This window comes from Aulostomus chinensis, chromosome 8 (assembly GCF_037954235.1).
Source record: "Aulostomus chinensis isolate RoL2024-O1b breed Wild chromosome 8, RoL_Achi_v1.0, whole genome shotgun sequence".
NCBI lineage: Eukaryota > Metazoa > Chordata > Actinopteri > Syngnathiformes > Aulostomidae > Aulostomus > Aulostomus chinensis.
This window is the reverse complement of record NC_141327.1, coordinates 31245-50000: the sequence shown is the minus strand read 5'-3', so window position 1 is coordinate 50000 and position 18756 is coordinate 31245. Positions and strand designations below refer to the sequence as shown.

General features: G+C 43.4%; 1 protein-coding gene across 5 annotated transcripts in view; it reads right to left on the bottom strand.

Moving 5' to 3' along the window:
- The window catches only part of LOC147256760 (uncharacterized), a 41281-nt gene that overhangs the window by 1116 nt on the left and 21409 nt on the right, over positions 1–18756 (bottom strand). Inside the window, exons 3-11 of one of the 5 annotated variants that reach the window (XR_015117505.1) lie at positions 16192–16393; positions 15268–15917; positions 9436–14735; positions 8915–9140; positions 8206–8429; positions 7788–8054; positions 4395–4501; positions 1993–3955; positions 1–1685 (exon numbers count right to left, since the gene is read on the bottom strand). The exon at positions 1–1685 is cut by the window's left edge and continues 1116 nt beyond it. Coding sequence is in view for 3 of the 5 variants with exons in the window: in XM_086210340.1 (XP_086066466.1) it covers positions 3738–3955; positions 4395–4501; positions 7788–8054; positions 8206–8429; positions 8915–9140; positions 9436–14735; positions 15268–15917; positions 16192–16393 (7194 nt within the window). In the remaining 2 variants the exon portion in view is untranslated. Of the gene's footprint in view, positions 3956–4394; positions 4502–7787; positions 8055–8205; positions 8430–8914; positions 9141–9435; positions 14736–15267; positions 15918–16191; positions 16394–18756 lie in introns of those variants that run through there. The other 4 variants (XM_086210340.1, XM_086210341.1, XR_015117506.1 and 1 more) reach the window with 4 other exon arrangements.

Sequence of the window (18756 nt, the reverse complement as noted above, 5' to 3'; positions counted from 1 at the left end):
AAGCTGCTCTTCTCAGGTGCACGGTGGCTTCTCTCCGCTAGTCAGGATTGAGATTCAAGGCTCACGGGAGGTCAGCGGTATAGCGACCGTGAGCCGCGATTGGTGACGAGTTACAAAAATAGAAAAAATCAACAATGTAGGCGTTACACGGAACGATGCTGTCATGTATGTGTGCTATACTGGAGGTCACCAGGAGGTGATGCTGTAACACAGAGCATGATGTTTGCAGGTACCTGAAATTATTCAATAAAACTTTATTCAGTCTACTTCACTCTGCCTCACAGTCTGATACATAACATGGTGTCAGAAATGTCTAAAATGACGGGAAAGAACACATAAAAAGAAAGATGGACCACCAAAAACCTCTGGGGGACATTAAATTTGGAAGGAAATCTCGCAGAAAGTTGGAGAGTATGGATACAAAAGTTTGAGATTTACCTCATTGCAAGTGGAATCAACGACAAGTCGGAAAAAGTACAACGTGCCACATTTCTTCACGTTGCAGGAGACGACGCCCTCAAGGTATTCAATACTTTTGAGTTTGATGAAGATGTCAATGGACTGGAAGGCTTAAAAAAGCTGTTCAGAAGGTACTGTGAACCGCGAAAAAAACGTGACATACCAGAGACATTTGTTTAATATCAGAGTGCAAGGCAATGCTGAATCCATTGATGCTTATGTCACAAATCTTATAAATAAAGCAAGAGACTGTGAATTTGGAGACCTAACAGAGTCACTGATCAGAGACAGAGTCCTATGTGGTATTACAAATGATCAGATCCGAGGCAGATTGCTAAGAGAGCCCAAGCTAACGCTACAAAGAGCTGTTGATATTTGCCGTGCAGCAGAAGTTAGCCAAAGCCAGCTTATAGAACTACATGAAGAGACTGACGTGCAAGTTAAAAAAAATACACAAGCAACGCAAGCACAAGAAAGACAAGCCACAAACACAAACAAAGAAGGACAGATCACATGCAGACTGTGGAAGATGTGGGCTTAAACATGAAGCAAGACAATGCCCAGCGTATGGTCAAACCTGCAACAAATGTCACCGTAAAAATCCCTACGCCAAAATGTGCATGAGTCGTGGACAGACAAATAACCACTGGAAAGTACAAGGTGTAGAATGTGACATGGAAAGTAATGATGAAACTGACATGTTCATTGGGACAGTGCATGTTAAAGAAGACAAGCATGTGAACAACGTGGCTGTGAAAAGTGGCAGAGAGGTCTGGAAAGAGACTGTGAATGTCAACAACCAGCAAATCACAGTGATGATAGATACAGGCGCTGACTGTAACGTCATGTCCAAGAGTGAATTAAAAAAGCTGAAACTGAGTGATGATAAACTGCTAAAGTCAAACTTCAAGCTAGACGGAGTTTTTGGACAGAGAGAAAAGCCACTGGGGCAGAAGACCATTACATGCTCATACAAAGACAGACAGTATGAGATTACATTTCATGTGATAAAGCAGGAAGTAAGAGCAATCCTGGGAGGCTATGTGAGTCTTGAAATGGGGATGGTGAAAAAGATCTATGGAGTGACAGAAAAAACACAGACAGACATCTTGTGTGAATATGAAGATTTATTCACAGGACTAGGCTGTGTACCTGGAAGTCACCATATTCAGGTAGATCCTGAAGTGTCATCAGTGATACATCCACCACGGAAAGTTCCAGTTCCTCTAAAAAAGGACATTGAGAAAGAACTGAAACGAATGGAAAGCCTTGGTGTCATAGAGAGACAGACAGAGCCCACAGAGTGGGTGAGCAGCATGGTGACTGTAGTGAAACCACACAAAATCAGAATATGTCTTGATCCACAAGATTTGAATAAGGCGATAAGAAGAGAATACTATCCTCTCAAGACAGTGGAGGAAGTAGTTGCAGAAATGCCTAACACAAAGGTTTTCTCACTTTTGGATGCAAATCATGGCTACTGGCAGATCCACTTAGATGAAGACGGCTCCAAACTCTGTACGTTCAACTCACCGCTGGGAAGGTACAGAATTAAGAGACTTCCTTTTGGCATATCCTCAGCCCCAGAAGTCTTTGAGAGGTGCTTGGAGCAACATCTGGAAGGCCTGAAGGAGTGGTGAATGTTGTTGATGATATTCTAGTGTGGGGTGAAGACCAAGAGTCACATGACAACAGATTTAGGAAGCTGCTAGACAGACTGAGGAGCATAAACGTGAAACTCCACGGGGACAAATGCAAAATTGGACATATATTGAGCAAAGATGGACTGAAACCAGACATGGGACAAGTGAGAGCCATACAAGGAATACCAGAGCCACATGACAAAACAGAACTGCAGAGGTTCTTGGGAATGGTGCAGTATGTCGCAAAGTTCATCCCAAATCTCTCAGAAGAGTCTGCACCACTCAGGAGGCTACTGGAAGGAGAAACCATCTGGCACTGGGAACACAAATAACAAAAGAGCTTCTCAAGACTCAAGGAACTTGAGAGTAACACACCAGTGCTGAAATATTCTGACGTGGAAAAGCCTGTCACACTCTCAGTTGATGCAAGCACAAGTGGTTTGGGAGCAGTAATCTTACAAGAAGGACATCCAATAGCATATGGCTCCAGGTCGCTAACAGACTGTGAAAAAAAAAATGCTCAAATTGAAAAGGAGCTGTTAGCTATCCCTGTATGGGAGATCTGTGCAGGTTGAATCAGATCACAAACCCTTAGAGATCATCTTTTAAAAGTCTCTTCACAAGGCACCAGCCAGGCTGCAGAGGGTGTTAATGAGGCTTCAAAAATACAGCCTACACGTGAACTACAAGCCTGGTAAAGAAATGCACATAGCAGATGCATTAAGAAGAGCCAGTCTGAAGGATCTCCCCAATGTCACACAGGAAAAAGAGTTGGATGTGAGCTACATAGCCCAACAGATACCATTTTCAGAGGAGAAGCTTGATCACTTCAAAGAAGCCACACAACAGGATGAGACGCTTAGACTGCTTTTAGCAGCAATACAGAACAGATGGCCTGACTCATGTGGACAGGTTCCAGAGGAACTACAACAGTACTGGACATACAGAGAGGAGTTAGCATACTCTGATGGACTTGTGTTCAAAAATTCCAATTCCTTGTTGATCAGGCTTATAGTCAGGACTGCTTAGGCTGGCCCTTAGATATGCTGCTATAGGCTTAGACTGCTGGGGATCTCCCATGGTGCACTGGGCTTCTTCCTACTCCTCTCTGTCCTCCTACATGTGTCATACATAAATCATACTCATACGTGTTACTAACTCCTCTTCTTCTCCCCTCATCCCAGATCCCGGGTGCTGCTGGAGGAGGCTCCAGACCTGAAGAGGCTCCAGCTGCCACCCGTAGCTCCACCTGCTCACGTCCCTGTCCGTCCATCAGTCTCTCCTCCTTTCTCTCCCTCTTTATCTCTGTCCCTCTCTTTCCTTCTGTCTCTCTGTCCTCCTCCATTCTCTGTCTTTGTCTCTGCCCCACTCTCCTGCTCTCTTTCCCCCCAACCGGTCAAAGCAGAAGGCCGTCCCCACTGATCCTGGGTCTGCTCGACTTTCCTGCCTGTTAAAAGGAAGGTTTTCATCGCTGCTGTTGCAGGATGTGCTTGCTGATGGAGAATTGTTGGGTGGAGGTTCATTGAAGGAGTGTGGTTCTAGACCTGCTCTACTTGTAAAGTGTCATGAGATAACTTTTGTTGTGATTTGGCGCTATACAAATAAAACTGGCTTGACTTGACTTGCTTCCATGACTCAGCTCTTATTTTGCATTTTTGATTGAGAAAGTGCTCTTTTTAATGACTTGTACTCTTGAGTATTTTGGCTCTTGTAGCTCTCATCATTAACCCATGAAACAAGACGGTCCCTCTCACTGGAGTCAATGAAGCCTTTATCATAGTGTTTTTCTATCATCAGCCTGAAGCCCACTTCATAGTAGTCTGCACTGTGGCTGGTGGTGTTGGAGTTTATACCTGTGAAAAGAAAGGGGTCAGGTGAGAAGAGAACACAGAAAAGTCATGTTGAATGTTGTGGGTCTACTGCTCTGAAGGCAGAAATACCTGCAAGAGGTGAAAGGAAGGGAGAGAGAAACCCACTGACCAATTGCAAATCTTTGCCAGTCGACACATACACTACAATTAGGGGATGATTTAAGTCAAGCCTGAAACAGCTCGAACTCTAAGCTTAACAAAAGCAAATGAAGGCCACTCTTAAATGCAGGGATGGTGTTCCCTCTCAGAGCTGAGATAGACTGATGGTTTCACAAGAGAGGAGCCTGATAGCTGGAAGCTCATGGCCCTCCAATCTGTGTACACCCGAAAGAGAAGTTGTATTCAAGTTCAGGGCTGTGCCATGTCACGAGTCCTGTTTGTGATTTTCATGCACATGACTTTGAATCGTAGTTGTGGTTACCTGCATCCTGCTTGAGAGACTGTGATGTTGTAGGATGAGACACTATAAACATCTTCTTCAGGGTTTCCTGCATATCGCCCTTAGCTAAGCCTTTAGCTATCTCCCTCCTGCATACACGGGGAAAAAAACAGCCCAAGTGAGTAAATCATACTGCTTATACATTTAATATGGAGATCAGACTGATGTTGTGTTTTGTTTTAAGTGTTGTGTGGGGCCCCATAGTTCAGGAAGTGGGGCAGTCACTCAGTGGGTTTTCAACTTCAATCATAAAATCAATCTTTTTTTTTTTTCAATTTTGACCAATAAAATTACAATAAGAATTGAGATTGTTCCCAGATTATTCACTCTCACTGCCTACATACATACATTTGGCTAAAGTGATGCTCTGACTTTCACAGAAACTCTTATTCAATAAATTCTGAGAAAAACTCTTCAAGCCTTATTCTATGATTCCAAAATGCCATCATGCTGTCTTTCACCCACTTTGATCTGCTTTGTGGATGCTCCTTACAGAGACTCCCTGGCACGGATTTTTACTTACAAAAAAAAAAAAAATGTGTTTGTTTTATGGAAGAGATGAGATGCTATGGCCTCCGTCACAGTCAGAGAAGATGGAGCAATTAAACTGAACTGAAAAAGAAGATGATGTTCTCAGATGATACTGAGTGCCCAAAACAAACTACACTATTTAACAAACTCATTTGTGCCTACGCCAAATTACTTCATTCAATTCACGGAGTTCTCATCACTGGCTAATATAGTTTGTGTTGTTGATATGTTACAGGTTTTTATTATGGACACAGATGATTACATAGATGTAGAGTACAAGACCACTCCCCTCTGGAGTAATAAAGTATCTTTATCTTCTATTCTACTTCTCTATTGTACTCTATTACTATCCTCCTGTGTTGGTCAGCCTTCCATGCAGTTTAGGGTCAACTTCCCTGACTTTAGCCCCAGAACTTGTAGCATCTTGGCTCCTGTCACCAGATACAAGGAAGCAGATTTTTGTGATGACTTTCAGGCATTTGTGATCTATGTCTATGATTTATTTTTGGACAAATAGTAACTTTTTAATTTTTCCTGTAAATCCCACATATTTATACTAATGGATGATATTGCAATATTTGATTCCTGAATGTCCATCCATCCCTCCAATTTCTTCTGCTTATCTGGGGTCAGGTCATGGGGACAGCCGCCCAAGTAGGCTACTTCATCATGCCTGAACCACCTCATCTAACTCCCCTCGATGTGACGGAGCAGCACTTCTACTCCAAGCTCCTCCCCTGTCTCTAAGGAAGAGCCCAGCCAACCCCCAGAAGAAACTCATTTTAGCTACTTCTGCCTGGATCTCGCCCTTTCGGTCATGACCCAAAGCTCAGGGTGGGTACGTAGATCGACCGGTAAATTGAGGGCTTTTCCTTTTGGCTCAGCTCTCTTTACCACGACGGACTGATGCTGAGTCCACATCACTGTAGATGCTGCACCAATCCACCTGTCGATCTCATGATCCATCTTTCAGTCACTCATGAACAAGACATCAAGGTACTTGAACTCCTCCACTTAGGGCAGGGTCTCATCCCCGTCCCGGAGATAGCGCTGCACCGTTTTCCAGATGAGAAACATGGACTCGGACTTGGCAGTGCTGATTCTCGTCATGGCTGCTTCACACTGGGCTGCAAACTGATCCAGCTTATGCGCAGAATCAATGCCAAATGCCAACCCTAGCAGAGTCCAACCCTCACTGAAAATGAGTTTGAATTATTGCCAGCAGTGAGGACCAAGCTCTGACACCGTCATACAGGGAGTGAACCATCCGAATCAGGTGGCGATATTTCATACTCCTGGAGCACTCCCCACAGGATCCCAGAGGGACACGGTTGAATGCCTTCTCCAAGTCCACAAAACACATGTAGACTGATTGGGCAAACTCCCATGCAACCTTGAGGACCCTGCCAAGACTGTAGACGTGGTCCACAGTTCCATGACCAGGACAAAAACCACAGTGCTCCTCCTGGACTATGCCATGCACCTCCCACCGAATAGGCCTTACCAGGAAGGCTGAGGTGTGTGATCCCTTGATAAACTGAACACACTCTTTGGTCCCCCTTTTAAAAAGAGGAACCACCACCCTGGTCTCCAATTCAGAGGTGCCCCCCCCCCCCCCATGTCCACGCGATGCTGCAGAGTTCTGTCAACTAAGAAAGGGACTGGTTCCTCATTGGAAGATGTGTCCGTGGGATTGAGGAGGTCTTTGAAGTATTCTCTCAACAGATCTACAACATTCCGAATCAAGGTCAGCAGCACGCCGCCTGCACCATACATGGTGTTGAGAGTGCACTCTTTCCCCTTCCTGAGATGACAGATGGTGGTCAAGAATCTCTTCGAAGCTTTGTTCTCCATGGCCTTGCTGAACTCCTTCCATGTCGGAGTTTTTGCCATGGCAACCGCAAAATCTGCATACTGCTTGGCCTGCCAGTACCTGTCGGCTGTCTCTGGAGTTCCATGGGCCTAAAAGGCCTGATAGGACTCCTTCAGCTTGGTCCACCAGTGGGTTCTGGGATTACTGCCACGACAAGCACTGACCACATTATGGCCACAGCTCCGATTAGCTGCCTCGAAAGACGGAGGCACGGAATATGGCCCACTAGGACTCAACATCCGTTGCCTCCCTTGGGACATGGCTGAAACTCCCTCTGATGGGGAACTCCGTCAGACACTCTCAGCAGATCCGTATAATACATTGTGCCAGGCCAGGCCTGGCCGGCGTCCTCCCCCACCATTGTAGCCAACTGACCACCAGGTGGTGATCGGTTGACAACTACGCTCCTCTCTTCACCCAAGTGTCCAAGACACAAGACCACAAGTCTGACAACATGACCACAAAGTCAGTCATTGAACTGCGGCCCAGGGTGTCCTGGTGCCAAGTGCACATGTGGACACCCCTATGCTGAACATGGTGTTTGTTATGGACAATCTGTAATGAGCACAGAAGTCCAATAACAAAGCACTGCTCTCGTTCAGATCAGGGGGGGCCATTTTTCCCAATTCTGCTTCTCCAGGTTTCACTGATGTCGACAACATGTGTGTTGACGTCCACCAGCAGAACAAGCAAATCCCCAGAGGGAGAACTCTCCAGTACTCCCACTAGGGAATCTAAAGGGGGGGGGGGGGGTACTCTGAACTGCTATTTGGTGCATGAGCACAAACAACAGTCAGGATACCCCCCCCCCCCCCCCCAAGGCAGAGGGAGCATATCCTCTTGTCCACCAGGTTAAACTCGGGCAATCCTGTATGTATGCCTGAAATAATACCTCTACTTCCAATATTTTTCATAGGCCCTCCAAAAACTGGAACATTTTTACAAGTGAATTAGTGCTGAAACTCACGTACCTGCATATCCTGGCAGCCCCACTGTTCCCAGTTGTGAGGGCTTGTCTGTGATGTTCAGTGCGGACCTCCATACACAGTAAGGTGTCTCCTCGGTTGTTGTGCTGGATCTTCCTCAGCTCTTCATAAAGATTTGGGCGCTTATTCTTGAGTTCTTCATGAGACCTTGGACTTTCATCCAGAATCTTCAATGCTGTCAAATAGCTGTCTTTGGGCGGTATGTGATCTGCATTCACCTCATTGTTGCTGCACTTTCGAGCAGATTTCAGGCTGAAAAGATACAGATGTGTTCCAAATCATAGTGACATTGGAATAATAGAACTGGAACTGCCACTAGTATTAATAGTATACACATGTATAACCTGACCTGCTAACATTTTAATCTTAATGAGAGAAAGCAATAGGAATGATAAAGGCTTACTCTCTGTGCTCTGCCACCATACCAAGATGGAAGGTTCTCATCTCATCAATTTGCCCCCTTGATAAATTACTGGTGTTGATGGCATCCAGGAATTTTCGAGTGTCTTCCACCCTTGTCTTCTTTGTTCCCCCAATGATGGTGAAAAGTCCTGGATTCTTGTAGGATTCCTCAAATTGTCTGTGCAGCCTCAAGAGAGCAGCGTTCTGTGGTATATTCTGTTGGAGCTGAGTAGAGCAGCCAAAGATATCAGAACCCATCACATGATCCAAGTTACATCCTCTCCATACTAATAATCAGCTGACATGCTGTACTTCCAACCTCACCTTTGTCAGAACTTTCTCTGTGAGACAGATGATTATTACACAGACATATCTTCTTACAGAATACAGTTAAAACCACCATAATTCCTTTCTGTAAGACGAAACTGAGTTTAAAAAAAACCCCATCTGTGTAAGAACACATGTGCATAAAAATATTTCATTGTTAGGGCCCTGTATTATCAGTAATGACATTATGTAATTTTACCATTTATTGACTCATAAATAAAATAAGGAAACATGCCCAATATAAAGTGTTCTATAGCTAACACTCTATATGACAATACTGAGAAAACACTTGTGAAATATCTGCATCATTTTACATTTTTCCAAATGGTCTATCATTTGTAAGTGTATGTGTAGAATTAGCAGAACAGAAATAGTACTCATACTTCTTGACTGCACTTCCTGCGAAGCTTTGCGGCATCTTTTCTCAGATTGTTGACATCTCTGTGCCCATCAGTGTTTGCCTGGACAATAGCATGGAATAAGCAGTTCTGGCCCTCTGAGTCTACGTTGCTAGTTGTGCCATCTGGATGCACAACCCTAAAATGACCAGTGTATGGTTGATGTTCACCTCTGATCCTTTTGCTCAAAGCTGACAGGCCACCATTGTTCCTGTGAAAGATGTTTAGGTGAGTTTAATGATGGATGAAATCATGCCTGCCATAACAAAGATGTTCTGGATACATCGATAGTCGCAGAAAGTGTCATGGACTTGGATGTTTCAGAAATATGTCTTCCTCTTGCAATGTGGTGCAGAAACTGTATGATGCTAGTCTTATTATACATATTCATTATTACATGTTTTTAAATCTGTAATTTTAATCACTAAATGCTATCAAAGTTATCAAACATTTCTTTGCTGTTCAAGTGTGATCAGTATAATTAATTTAAAAGGTGTGATGCTTACTGTTCAGATGTGTCTTTGCTTTTCACCAGTTGAAGTGTTATGTCTTCATGGGATTTTCCTCTCCCTGGGTAGTACTCTTCATAGAGAGCTTTTCCTTGCTCATTTGTGACAATGATGCGGATACCTTTGCCTTCCAGCAAGTTGCTTTCTGTGAGAATGTGAAGATGAAGTGCAGTGGCAGGTATCCCATAGCTGTCCAGACTCTTTACATAGAGCAACAGTTCCTGTTTTTCAGCCTTTGGCAGGGGCTCAACTGGTGCCTGTGTGGCCATCCTCAGTTTGTAACTTCTCCTCTGATCATCGAAAAATCGCTGTGTTTCCTGTCTGCCAAGGACGTTTTCAACACATTTCCCAATTTTGTGGTTTACCTTTGAACTGGTGATGCGAGAGGTAATGGATGCCAGGTGTTCTACAAAAGCATTAACAAAAGCTTCGGACACACACTCTGCAATTTCCTGAATGAAATCTTCTTTCAGCCGTTTCACATCTGTCAAGTTTTGTCTTCCATCTTTTACTTCATCCTTTTTCAGATGTTCCATTTTTGTCAAAAACTGAGGGATAAACTCGTCATTGATGATACCCTCTGTTGGAACAGCCTTTAACATTTCAGTGACTGACGTCATGTACTGGGCTGCACTCAAAGTCTTGGTGATAGTTGCAACTATTTTTGATGCTTTGTTTTTCTCCAGAACTCTCAAGGCAGAGTTGGCCACTTGATGCAGAATATTAATGACCTCATGCACCCTTGTGAGGTTTGTTAGCAGTTGTGGAATGACTTCTGTGGTCATGTATACAACTGATTTGTGAAGGCTCTTCTTGGACTCAGGATCAATTTCAAAGTTATCTGTCTTTGTTTGGATTGCTTCCTTTGGTACTTCCTGGCTGATGAACTGAATCAGAGCATTAGCCAAGGCTTTGTTTTTCCTAACTAATGATAAAACTTTCTCCTTGAAAGCTGACTGAAATATTTCTTTAAAAATAGCCTTGAATCCTTTATCCATACCATGATTCACAGCAGCAAGTACTCCTTGCTTTCCTAGTTCCTGAGCGGTATACTTTGCTGCATGTTTGATGACCTGCATCACTGTAACTGGCACAGCCCTAGTGCCACTGACAATGCCTGTAACTCCTCTGTGGATCAATGTCCTTGTATTCTTCAGTCCGTTAAGTCCATGTTTCCCCAGGTACTGTAATCCACCACAGACCAGAGATACTCCGATACTGATGCTTTTGGAAATGGCCCAGTCAGCCCAGGAGAAACTTCCCTTGAAAATCCCAATAGTGCCACTAATCATGTCAGACACTCCCTCACTTATTAAACCCAAGCCAATATTTGTAGCTGCACCAAATGAGAAGGCACAGACTAAAGTGCCACCAAGCACTTGCAAGACACCGATGAAAAAACAGATGAGAGAATCAAAGGAAAATCTAGGCTTCCTTTTTACTTCAAATACGATTCCCAGACCATAACTGTACATTTTCCTAAGTTCATTTGATGTGACAAAGTCTTTCTCTTCCAGGAGAGAGAAGGTTGATGAGTCTTCTGTTATGGCATCATCTCTACTTTTCTGAAGTTCAACAATCTTTTCCAGGGCGCTCTCAATGTATCCCTTCCAAGATTTAAAGATGTTCATCCTGACCTGCATTTGCAGCAAGAGGTTACTGTTTTCATGGTGAATTTTAAAATCACTCTTTGATGAGAGACTGCAGAAAATCATAGTGTTTGTTGTTTCAGACAGAAAAACATCCACCAAGTCCTGTGCTTTCTTCAGCAACTCTTTTCCTTCAGACATGTAACCTTTCTTGCGAAGGTTGATTGTCACATAAGCCTTGTTATACAGGGCAACAGCACTAAAAAATGGATCAGATTCAGCAGCATTCTGCCAGTACTGCTTTGCACCATAGCATTCTCTCCTATTGCAACGGTGTAGGTCCGTTCTGCTTGCTGCCTGCTTGATATGATCATGGAAGTTCCTGCTTTTCCCTTTAAGAAGTGAGGAGCTTCTCTGTTGTAAATGTCCTTGAAGATTTTCCATTAATTCTTGGATGTCTGTTTCCTTCCAGACTTCTCGAATGTGTGCTTCCTGTTGAATGAGCCAGAAAGCCCATGACTCCTTCAGTGAACTCACAGCAGGATGATAATCAAATTTTGCCCGATAGCTTTTAAAACATTCTGGAACATTGTTTATATTTATGCCATCACAATTGATCTTCTCCCTCTCAGTGTATTTGTTTCGAAAATCATCCAAAAATCCACAAAATGTGGAGAACAGTTTTTGTTTCAGTTTAATCACATGGAACTCCTTCTCCATATGCTTTATGTGGTTGAGCTCGCTCTGTTCTCTGAGCTGCCTGATGATGTCAACAGACTGACCTTGGTAAGCAGACTCAAGTTGCTCTGTGTTGAGGATCATTTGTACCTTGCCTGGATTTCCTTTACGACCCGTGCGCCCAAAGACTTGCTTCTCCACACGTTGACTTGTTGGAAAATATGTAAGAAGGACAAAGAGCCCCCCACATGTGTTGACCTTTGGGTCAATATGTATGTCAGTCCCACGTCCAGCAAGATTTGTAGCAATGATAATGTTTCCTCCACTAAATGTTTGATTCTCAATCTCATGCCTCCCACTGACTGTGTACATGGTGATTGGATGCATTTGATTCTTTTGCATTTCTCTGTGTAGGTCATTAGCTGTCTTGACATCCTCACATATAATAAGAACAACCTGACCTCTGTCAGCAACTTTCTTTGCAGTTTCACAGACTCTCTCTATCCACAGTCTGTTTCCTCCTTGCACCTGAAGTGCAGGAAGCTCTACCACCTTCTTACGCCGATGATTTGGTATGACATAGCTGTTGATCTTGTAGTGTTCAGATAGGAAGGATTTCTCTGCATCTCCTCCTAAAGTCCCTGAAACACCAAAAATGCCTTCTCCACTGAGATACTTTTCAAAGTAATGGATGTTTGACATGTAGTTTGTCACTGTAGTCAGTGGCGAAATGGCCAGGCAATGTTTCATCTCTAAAAACTGCTGGAGGCCATCACCCCACTTTGTGTTCTTCTGTAACACGCCACTGGACACAAAGTCCACAGGTATGATGGCATCATACTGATGGCTCTTACTGTCATCTTCATCTTTTGCCTCAGCCTCTGGGCCTTTCTCAATCAGGTACTCCCTACCCTCTACCATCACAATGGCTCTAAGCGCATTCTCAGCAAATTGCGGTAACAGCTGTTCTGTGTATGCCTTCAAAAAAGATGGGATCACAATAAAGTCTTTGATTTCCTGACTATGCATTGGATCACACTCATCTGAATACTTGATTTTTGATTTTAAATTGTCAACAGTCCATGAGATGAGATTATTCTCTGCCATGATTTGACATGCGCAGCCCCTCTCAAGCAGAAGCAGTTTAACTTTGTCTTTTGGCAACTGTGAATGCAGAATTTCTCCATACTTGATGGCTTTGTTGTCAGTCACAGAGAAATATTCAAACAGGTCACCTCCTTCAACTATCTTCTCAAATTCTCGCAGCAGTTTATATAGTTCAGCAGGTCCAATTTTGTTCATGATTTTCTCAAGTGTCTTCAGCTTGGTATCCATTAAGTCCTGCTTTGCATCATGGGCTTCCCCTTTACAATCAGCTTTTACCAAATCATCAATCTCATTTTGTGAGAAAATCTTAAGATTCACTCCAAGCTGCAGTATGTCCTCGATGGAAAAGTCCTCACATTCGGAGACATCCAATGCAGATACCACAGTCTTGTGGAAGAACTGGGGTCGACTGATCCAATTTATCTCCCATGAGTCCATCATTTCTATTGGTCGACATGCAGACAGCCGGACCCAAATACCAGCAAGGACTTGTTCCATGTGCCTCAAAATACTGTCCTGATGAGACAAAAATGTTATTTGGATTCCGTTGTCCAAGGTCATGTAATCAACTTCGTCTACAATTACCATCTCAAATCGTCTAGTCCCCCTTGTTGTTTCCCCCTCAAAGTCCTGTCTCAATGTGTCAGCTGCAAATGTCCCTACTATGCCGTAAACTATGTCCTGACTGTATGCCTCTTTAACCAGCTCTTCAAAATTTTCATTTGTCATCTTATTTGGTGGAACAACAGATGATGTCAAACCAAGCTTGGAAAATAAGTTCTTCCATTGTTTTTGGTCACGATTTGCTAAAACTGGAGAGCTTGTCACAATGTCTGGCTTGATTCCACGGATGGCTTGTATGGCTGCAAACATTGCTAAAATGCAAGTCTTTCCTTCACCTGTGGAAATTTCTACGAGCCGGCCCTTTTCTCCTCTGGTTTGTGGCAGCAGCAGTACAAGTAAGGATGCCAGTTGAGTCAGTCTGGGGAAGTAGCCTTGGACTTGTACCATACTTAACCATCCTGCTAGTCCTGTTGTTGTTACCTTTGTGCACTCCTTCACAGCTATAGACATAAATATCAACACCTGCTGAAGACAAGCAATGTCCGGATCATCCAAGTCAAGTGAACATATCCTCTTTTTTCCTTTGTGGATTTGGTCTTTATTTAATGTTGGATTGTTGGACAGTTTGGCCAGCTCCTCTTTGACATGTCTAAGCACATCTTCGACAATGTTTAATATTGTCTCTGGGTAGTTTGCTTCCCTCATTTCACTTATCAGTGTGTCAAGGTCTTTATCATCCTCGCTCTCCACCTGTTGGCGTAGCCCATTTATTGGATCTCTTTCCTGTAGAGCACTTAAAACAGAGGAACAGCTTAGTCTGTAGTTCAGCGCTATTTCAAGGACAGCTGTGACTTTGCTGCTTGGGCTCTTCACAACCCTTTGCAGAAAAAGGAGGATTTCCACTGGTGTCCAGATGCCATTAAAAAGGATATGTCCAAGAATCAGTCTGCTGTCAGATGTAAGAGCTGACACAGTCTCAGTGACGCTGTATAAGATCCTGACAGCCAGGTCAGGGTTTTCCTTCTGCATGTGTTTTAATAAACTGAGCAAAAAGATGTGCTCTTTAGTTTTTGAGGCTGACAGGTAGTCCTCACTGCCAGAGACACCATCTTGGTGCAGCTGCAACATAGCCCTAACCACATTCAGTCTTTCTGTGAGGGTAAGATTCTCATAGCCAAATGCTCGTTCTATGGCTAACAGAGAGGAAAAGGTCAGACTATCAACACCAAAATACTTAGTCATTAGCTCATTCTGAAGCATCTTCATCCTGTCTTCCAGTTTCCCCACTGTACGGACTTTATCTTCAGTGATTTTAAATTCCATCAGGATGTCAGCAAACTTCTGCTCCACCACTGAAAGCTGTATTGAAAAGAAGGACAACATACTTAAAAAAAACAGGATTTGTGCAATTGCTTTTGAAGGATTTTAGCAGAGGGGAGTCAGGTTGTGTGGGAGAAGCAGGACCAAAATGCACATACAGGAAGCAAGCAGGGCTGCTGGATTTCAATATTTATCTAACGCAAAAATAAAACACTAAGCTAACAAACTAAAATTATAACCTAAAAACAAGGAACTCACAAAAACTGTCAAACAGAAATGCTGTAGATCCAACAGGCGCATAACAAAATTGTGAAGGTGGGAAACAGACAAAGGAAGTCTACAGTAAACAAAGACACTGGAAGAAAGTGCTTTCAACATACAGGAGTAACTGGAACAAAAGAGGAACCAAGGAGCAGGAGAAATAATGAAAAACCACCACACAAAAGCACAACTGAAGTCCATAATAGAAGTCCATAACTAAAGGTAAAAATGGACACTCTTAAGGGCAGTAGTTCCAAACCAAACACTATGGCCTAAGTTGTGATACTATGGATAACAAGAGGAAACCCACCTCATCCAATGACTCTGTGGGGGTTACTCGTCCTTGGTCAATGTAAACCATTTGGTTGTGCTCTTGTTTCTGTAGTTCTCGTAATTCTTGTTGCTCTTGCTTCTGCTGTCGCAGTAGCTCCTGGAGTTCCATTTCCTGTCTCTGCTGTTCTAGTCGTTCCTTCTCTCGTCTCTGCTGTTCTAGTCGTTCCTTTTCCTGTCTCTGTTGTTCTAGTCGTTCCTTCTCTCGTCTCTGCTGTTTTAATTGTTGCTGCTCTCGTCTCTGCTGTTGTAGTCGTTCCTTTTCCCATCTCTGCTGTTGTAGTCGTTCCTTCTCTCGTCTCTGTTGTTGTAGTCGTTCCTTCTCTCGTCTCTGTTGTTCTAGTTGTTCCTTCTCTCGTCTCTGCTGTTCTAATCGTTGCTGCTCTCGTCTCTGCTGTTGTAGTCGTTCCTTTTCCCGTCTCTGCTGTTCTAGTCGTTCCTTCTCTCGTCTCTGCTGTTCTAGTCGTTCCTTTTCCTGTCTCTGTTGTTCTAGTTGTTCCTTCTCTCGTCTCTGTTGTTCTAATCGTCGCTGCTCTCGTCTCTGCTGTTCTAATTGTTCCTTTTGTCGTCTTTGCTGTTCTAGTTGTTCTTGCTCTCGTCTCTGCTGTTGTAAGCATTTCTCCTTTTCCGCTGCAAGAGTATCTTTTGTTAGCAGGATCAACATGAATTAATTTGAAAGGGCATTATTTGGAAATAATGTAATGCACTCAGACTCAGCATTTTACATTTAGGTCAATGACAGGTAGAAGTGAGCTATAATTGAAAAATGTAACAATCAGTAATTAATCAGTATTTAAATACTTATTAAAATTATACACCATAAAATCCCAAATAACAGACAAGTTAGTGATGTTATTGAGCAGTAAGCTGTTTTCTCAATATTTAGACAATCTTAGCCTCTTACCAAAATGCGGGCACACGTGGTAATGTCCTTTGGTTCCACAGAGCAGTTGAAACCTTGAGCTGTTTCTGCATTCTCTTATAGTGTATTCATATCCACCATAATGACATTGTAGATCAGCCTCTTTGTGATTTTCATATCTCAGGTAGATTGGGTAGCCAACCTTAAAGACTGCATTAGCACCAGGTGCTAAAGATCTATATTCCTGTAGAGAAACAATGAGAAAACAATCAGGATCTGAATGCTATTTGTCTGTTCTTGAAGGGTTTCTTCAGTGTTTCTTCAAGGGTTCCAGTTCATCATTACACAGAGCTATGGTAATCAGATTTTTCCTGATCATATAAAGCTTAGAAAATGGAAATATTGAAGGGGTGGATTAAATAAGTATGTGGACCTTCATCCGATGATGACAGTCTCAGTTTTATTTATTTTGAGAGGATTGTTCCACAGATTTTGATAGACTGCAGACTGTCAGTGAGGGTGTTGGGGTGTTAGGTATGGTGGAGGTATAAATTTGTGTGTAATCAGCATAACAGTTAATTCCATAATTGCACAGAATGCTACCAAGAAGGAGAATATATGATGATGACATGTGGTCCCAGCACTGATCCTTGGGAATGCCATGATGAAGTGAAGCTGACATTTGTTTCCTATGCTGACTGCTTCCTCTCAGATTGGTATAGCGTGAATCAGAGGGGGAATGTGCTGTTGACTACTTTACCAACCAGATGCTTCATTAATGTTAAACAGGGTCACTGGGTGATGGCAGTTTTCAGGAGGTCCTGACATATCAGGATAAAGCGCAACTTGTCTGCCCTGAAAACCCTTAGCATGGGAGCGATGTTCCCTCAAATTTTTCATGTGTCTGGGCATACACACAAGTTCCCTGAGCACACTGAGGATCGCTGTGAGCAACATTAGTTGTGCACACTGTGGCCACACACCAGTATCACACCTATTCACTCACCTGCTGAGCGCATAGCAAGGTACATGGCTTATTAAAAGAATCAAATTACACCAGAAATTTCTGTTAGTTTACTTTTAATATTTTTTAGGGTTTACCACTCAACCACTGAGCTCCTGTTGCCGTCTCTTATCTCTGCTGCACTGTTGTTAGCTAGCTAACCTGCATGGTGCCACAGCACGTATGGGCAGGGCACATCCACAAGCACTGTCAATGCTATGATTGGCTGTGTAGCATAAGTGAACCATATGTACAATTGACTGGACACCTGTCACTCACAGAAAATCTATGCCCTGCATAGATTTTCTTGTGCGCTGAGAACTTGTGAGCGGTGCGCGATTGCACAATTTAGAGGGAACATTGCATGGGAGTATCTCAAGCAGAAGAGCAATGCTAGGCTAAATGCTAACCCACACAAGCCTGCAGTACCCACACTCTTCCTGGCAAATGTCCTCTGTCTTTAGAGGTCTGAAGTTAGGTTATTGCCCAAAACACCTTAGGAACACCTTATCTAATGAGACAGGTACCCTGGATGGCATCACCCTGGCCTCTTGCACTTCTGCAAAGAACCGAGGAGTTGTCTTTGACCAGGATCCTGTTAGTGTTCTGTTCTTTTGTTCTAGTTCCCTGCAAAATGTGATTTTGTGTTGATTCTGCTTCATGTGTGCTTTGTTTTGCAGGCCCACATGTGCTGCTGTGTTGTGGCTGTGCCCCGCCCAGCCCTTTGTTCAGTTTCCCGCCATCTTTACAGCACACCTGTTTTGCTTTAATAATTATTTCTTGTGGGTATTTAAGCCCAGGGCTCTGTTCAGTCCTTGCCAGATTGTGCCAGTATTTACCCTGACTGTCTGCGACGCTTGAATCTTGCCTGTCCCTGTTTTTGACTTTGCCTGCGTTTCTTGTACCTTTTTTTGCTGTTCATTAAACATCTTGGATTGTGAACTGTAGCCTGCAAGTGGGTCCTTTCCTACACTCCTTAACAGATCCTTTATCTCCCACTTTAAACAAATCTCCAGGATGCCTTCTTGAAACAAATCAGTTATGAAACAAATCAGGAGAGGCCTGTCTAAAGGAGATAAAACTTGGATGACCCATTATTTCCTTTTATTAAACTCAAGTTATTGCCCTGGGCCCAAAACACCTTAGGAACACTTCTCAAAAAAGGTCAAACTAGGCAACTGGACTCACCTCCTAGGAGGGGTAACGACCCGAAACTGAGGCCAACAACTCACATCACAACCTAATGAGCCTATTGTTCTGGCCTGAGAACCACTTGTATTTGCCACCACCCCCCTTGGGGTGGTTATATACCTGATACTTCACACCAGAATTTTAGAACTGAAGAAGCTTCTTGGATGAGAGGTGAAACGTCTTCACTTACAAGAGGTGAGTCCAGTTGCCTAGTTTGATCTTTTTTGAGAATTACGATGACCTGGATGACTGAGAATATTCACAAATACACCTTAGGAACAGTCAGGCCCCTACATCCCTGACAGAGCTCCGAGTCCCCTATGATCCAGATAGAACCCTTTGCTCCCAGGATGCAGGGTTACTGCTGGTTCTTAGAGTTCTAACAGAAGAATGGAGCCAGAGCCTTCAGCTAT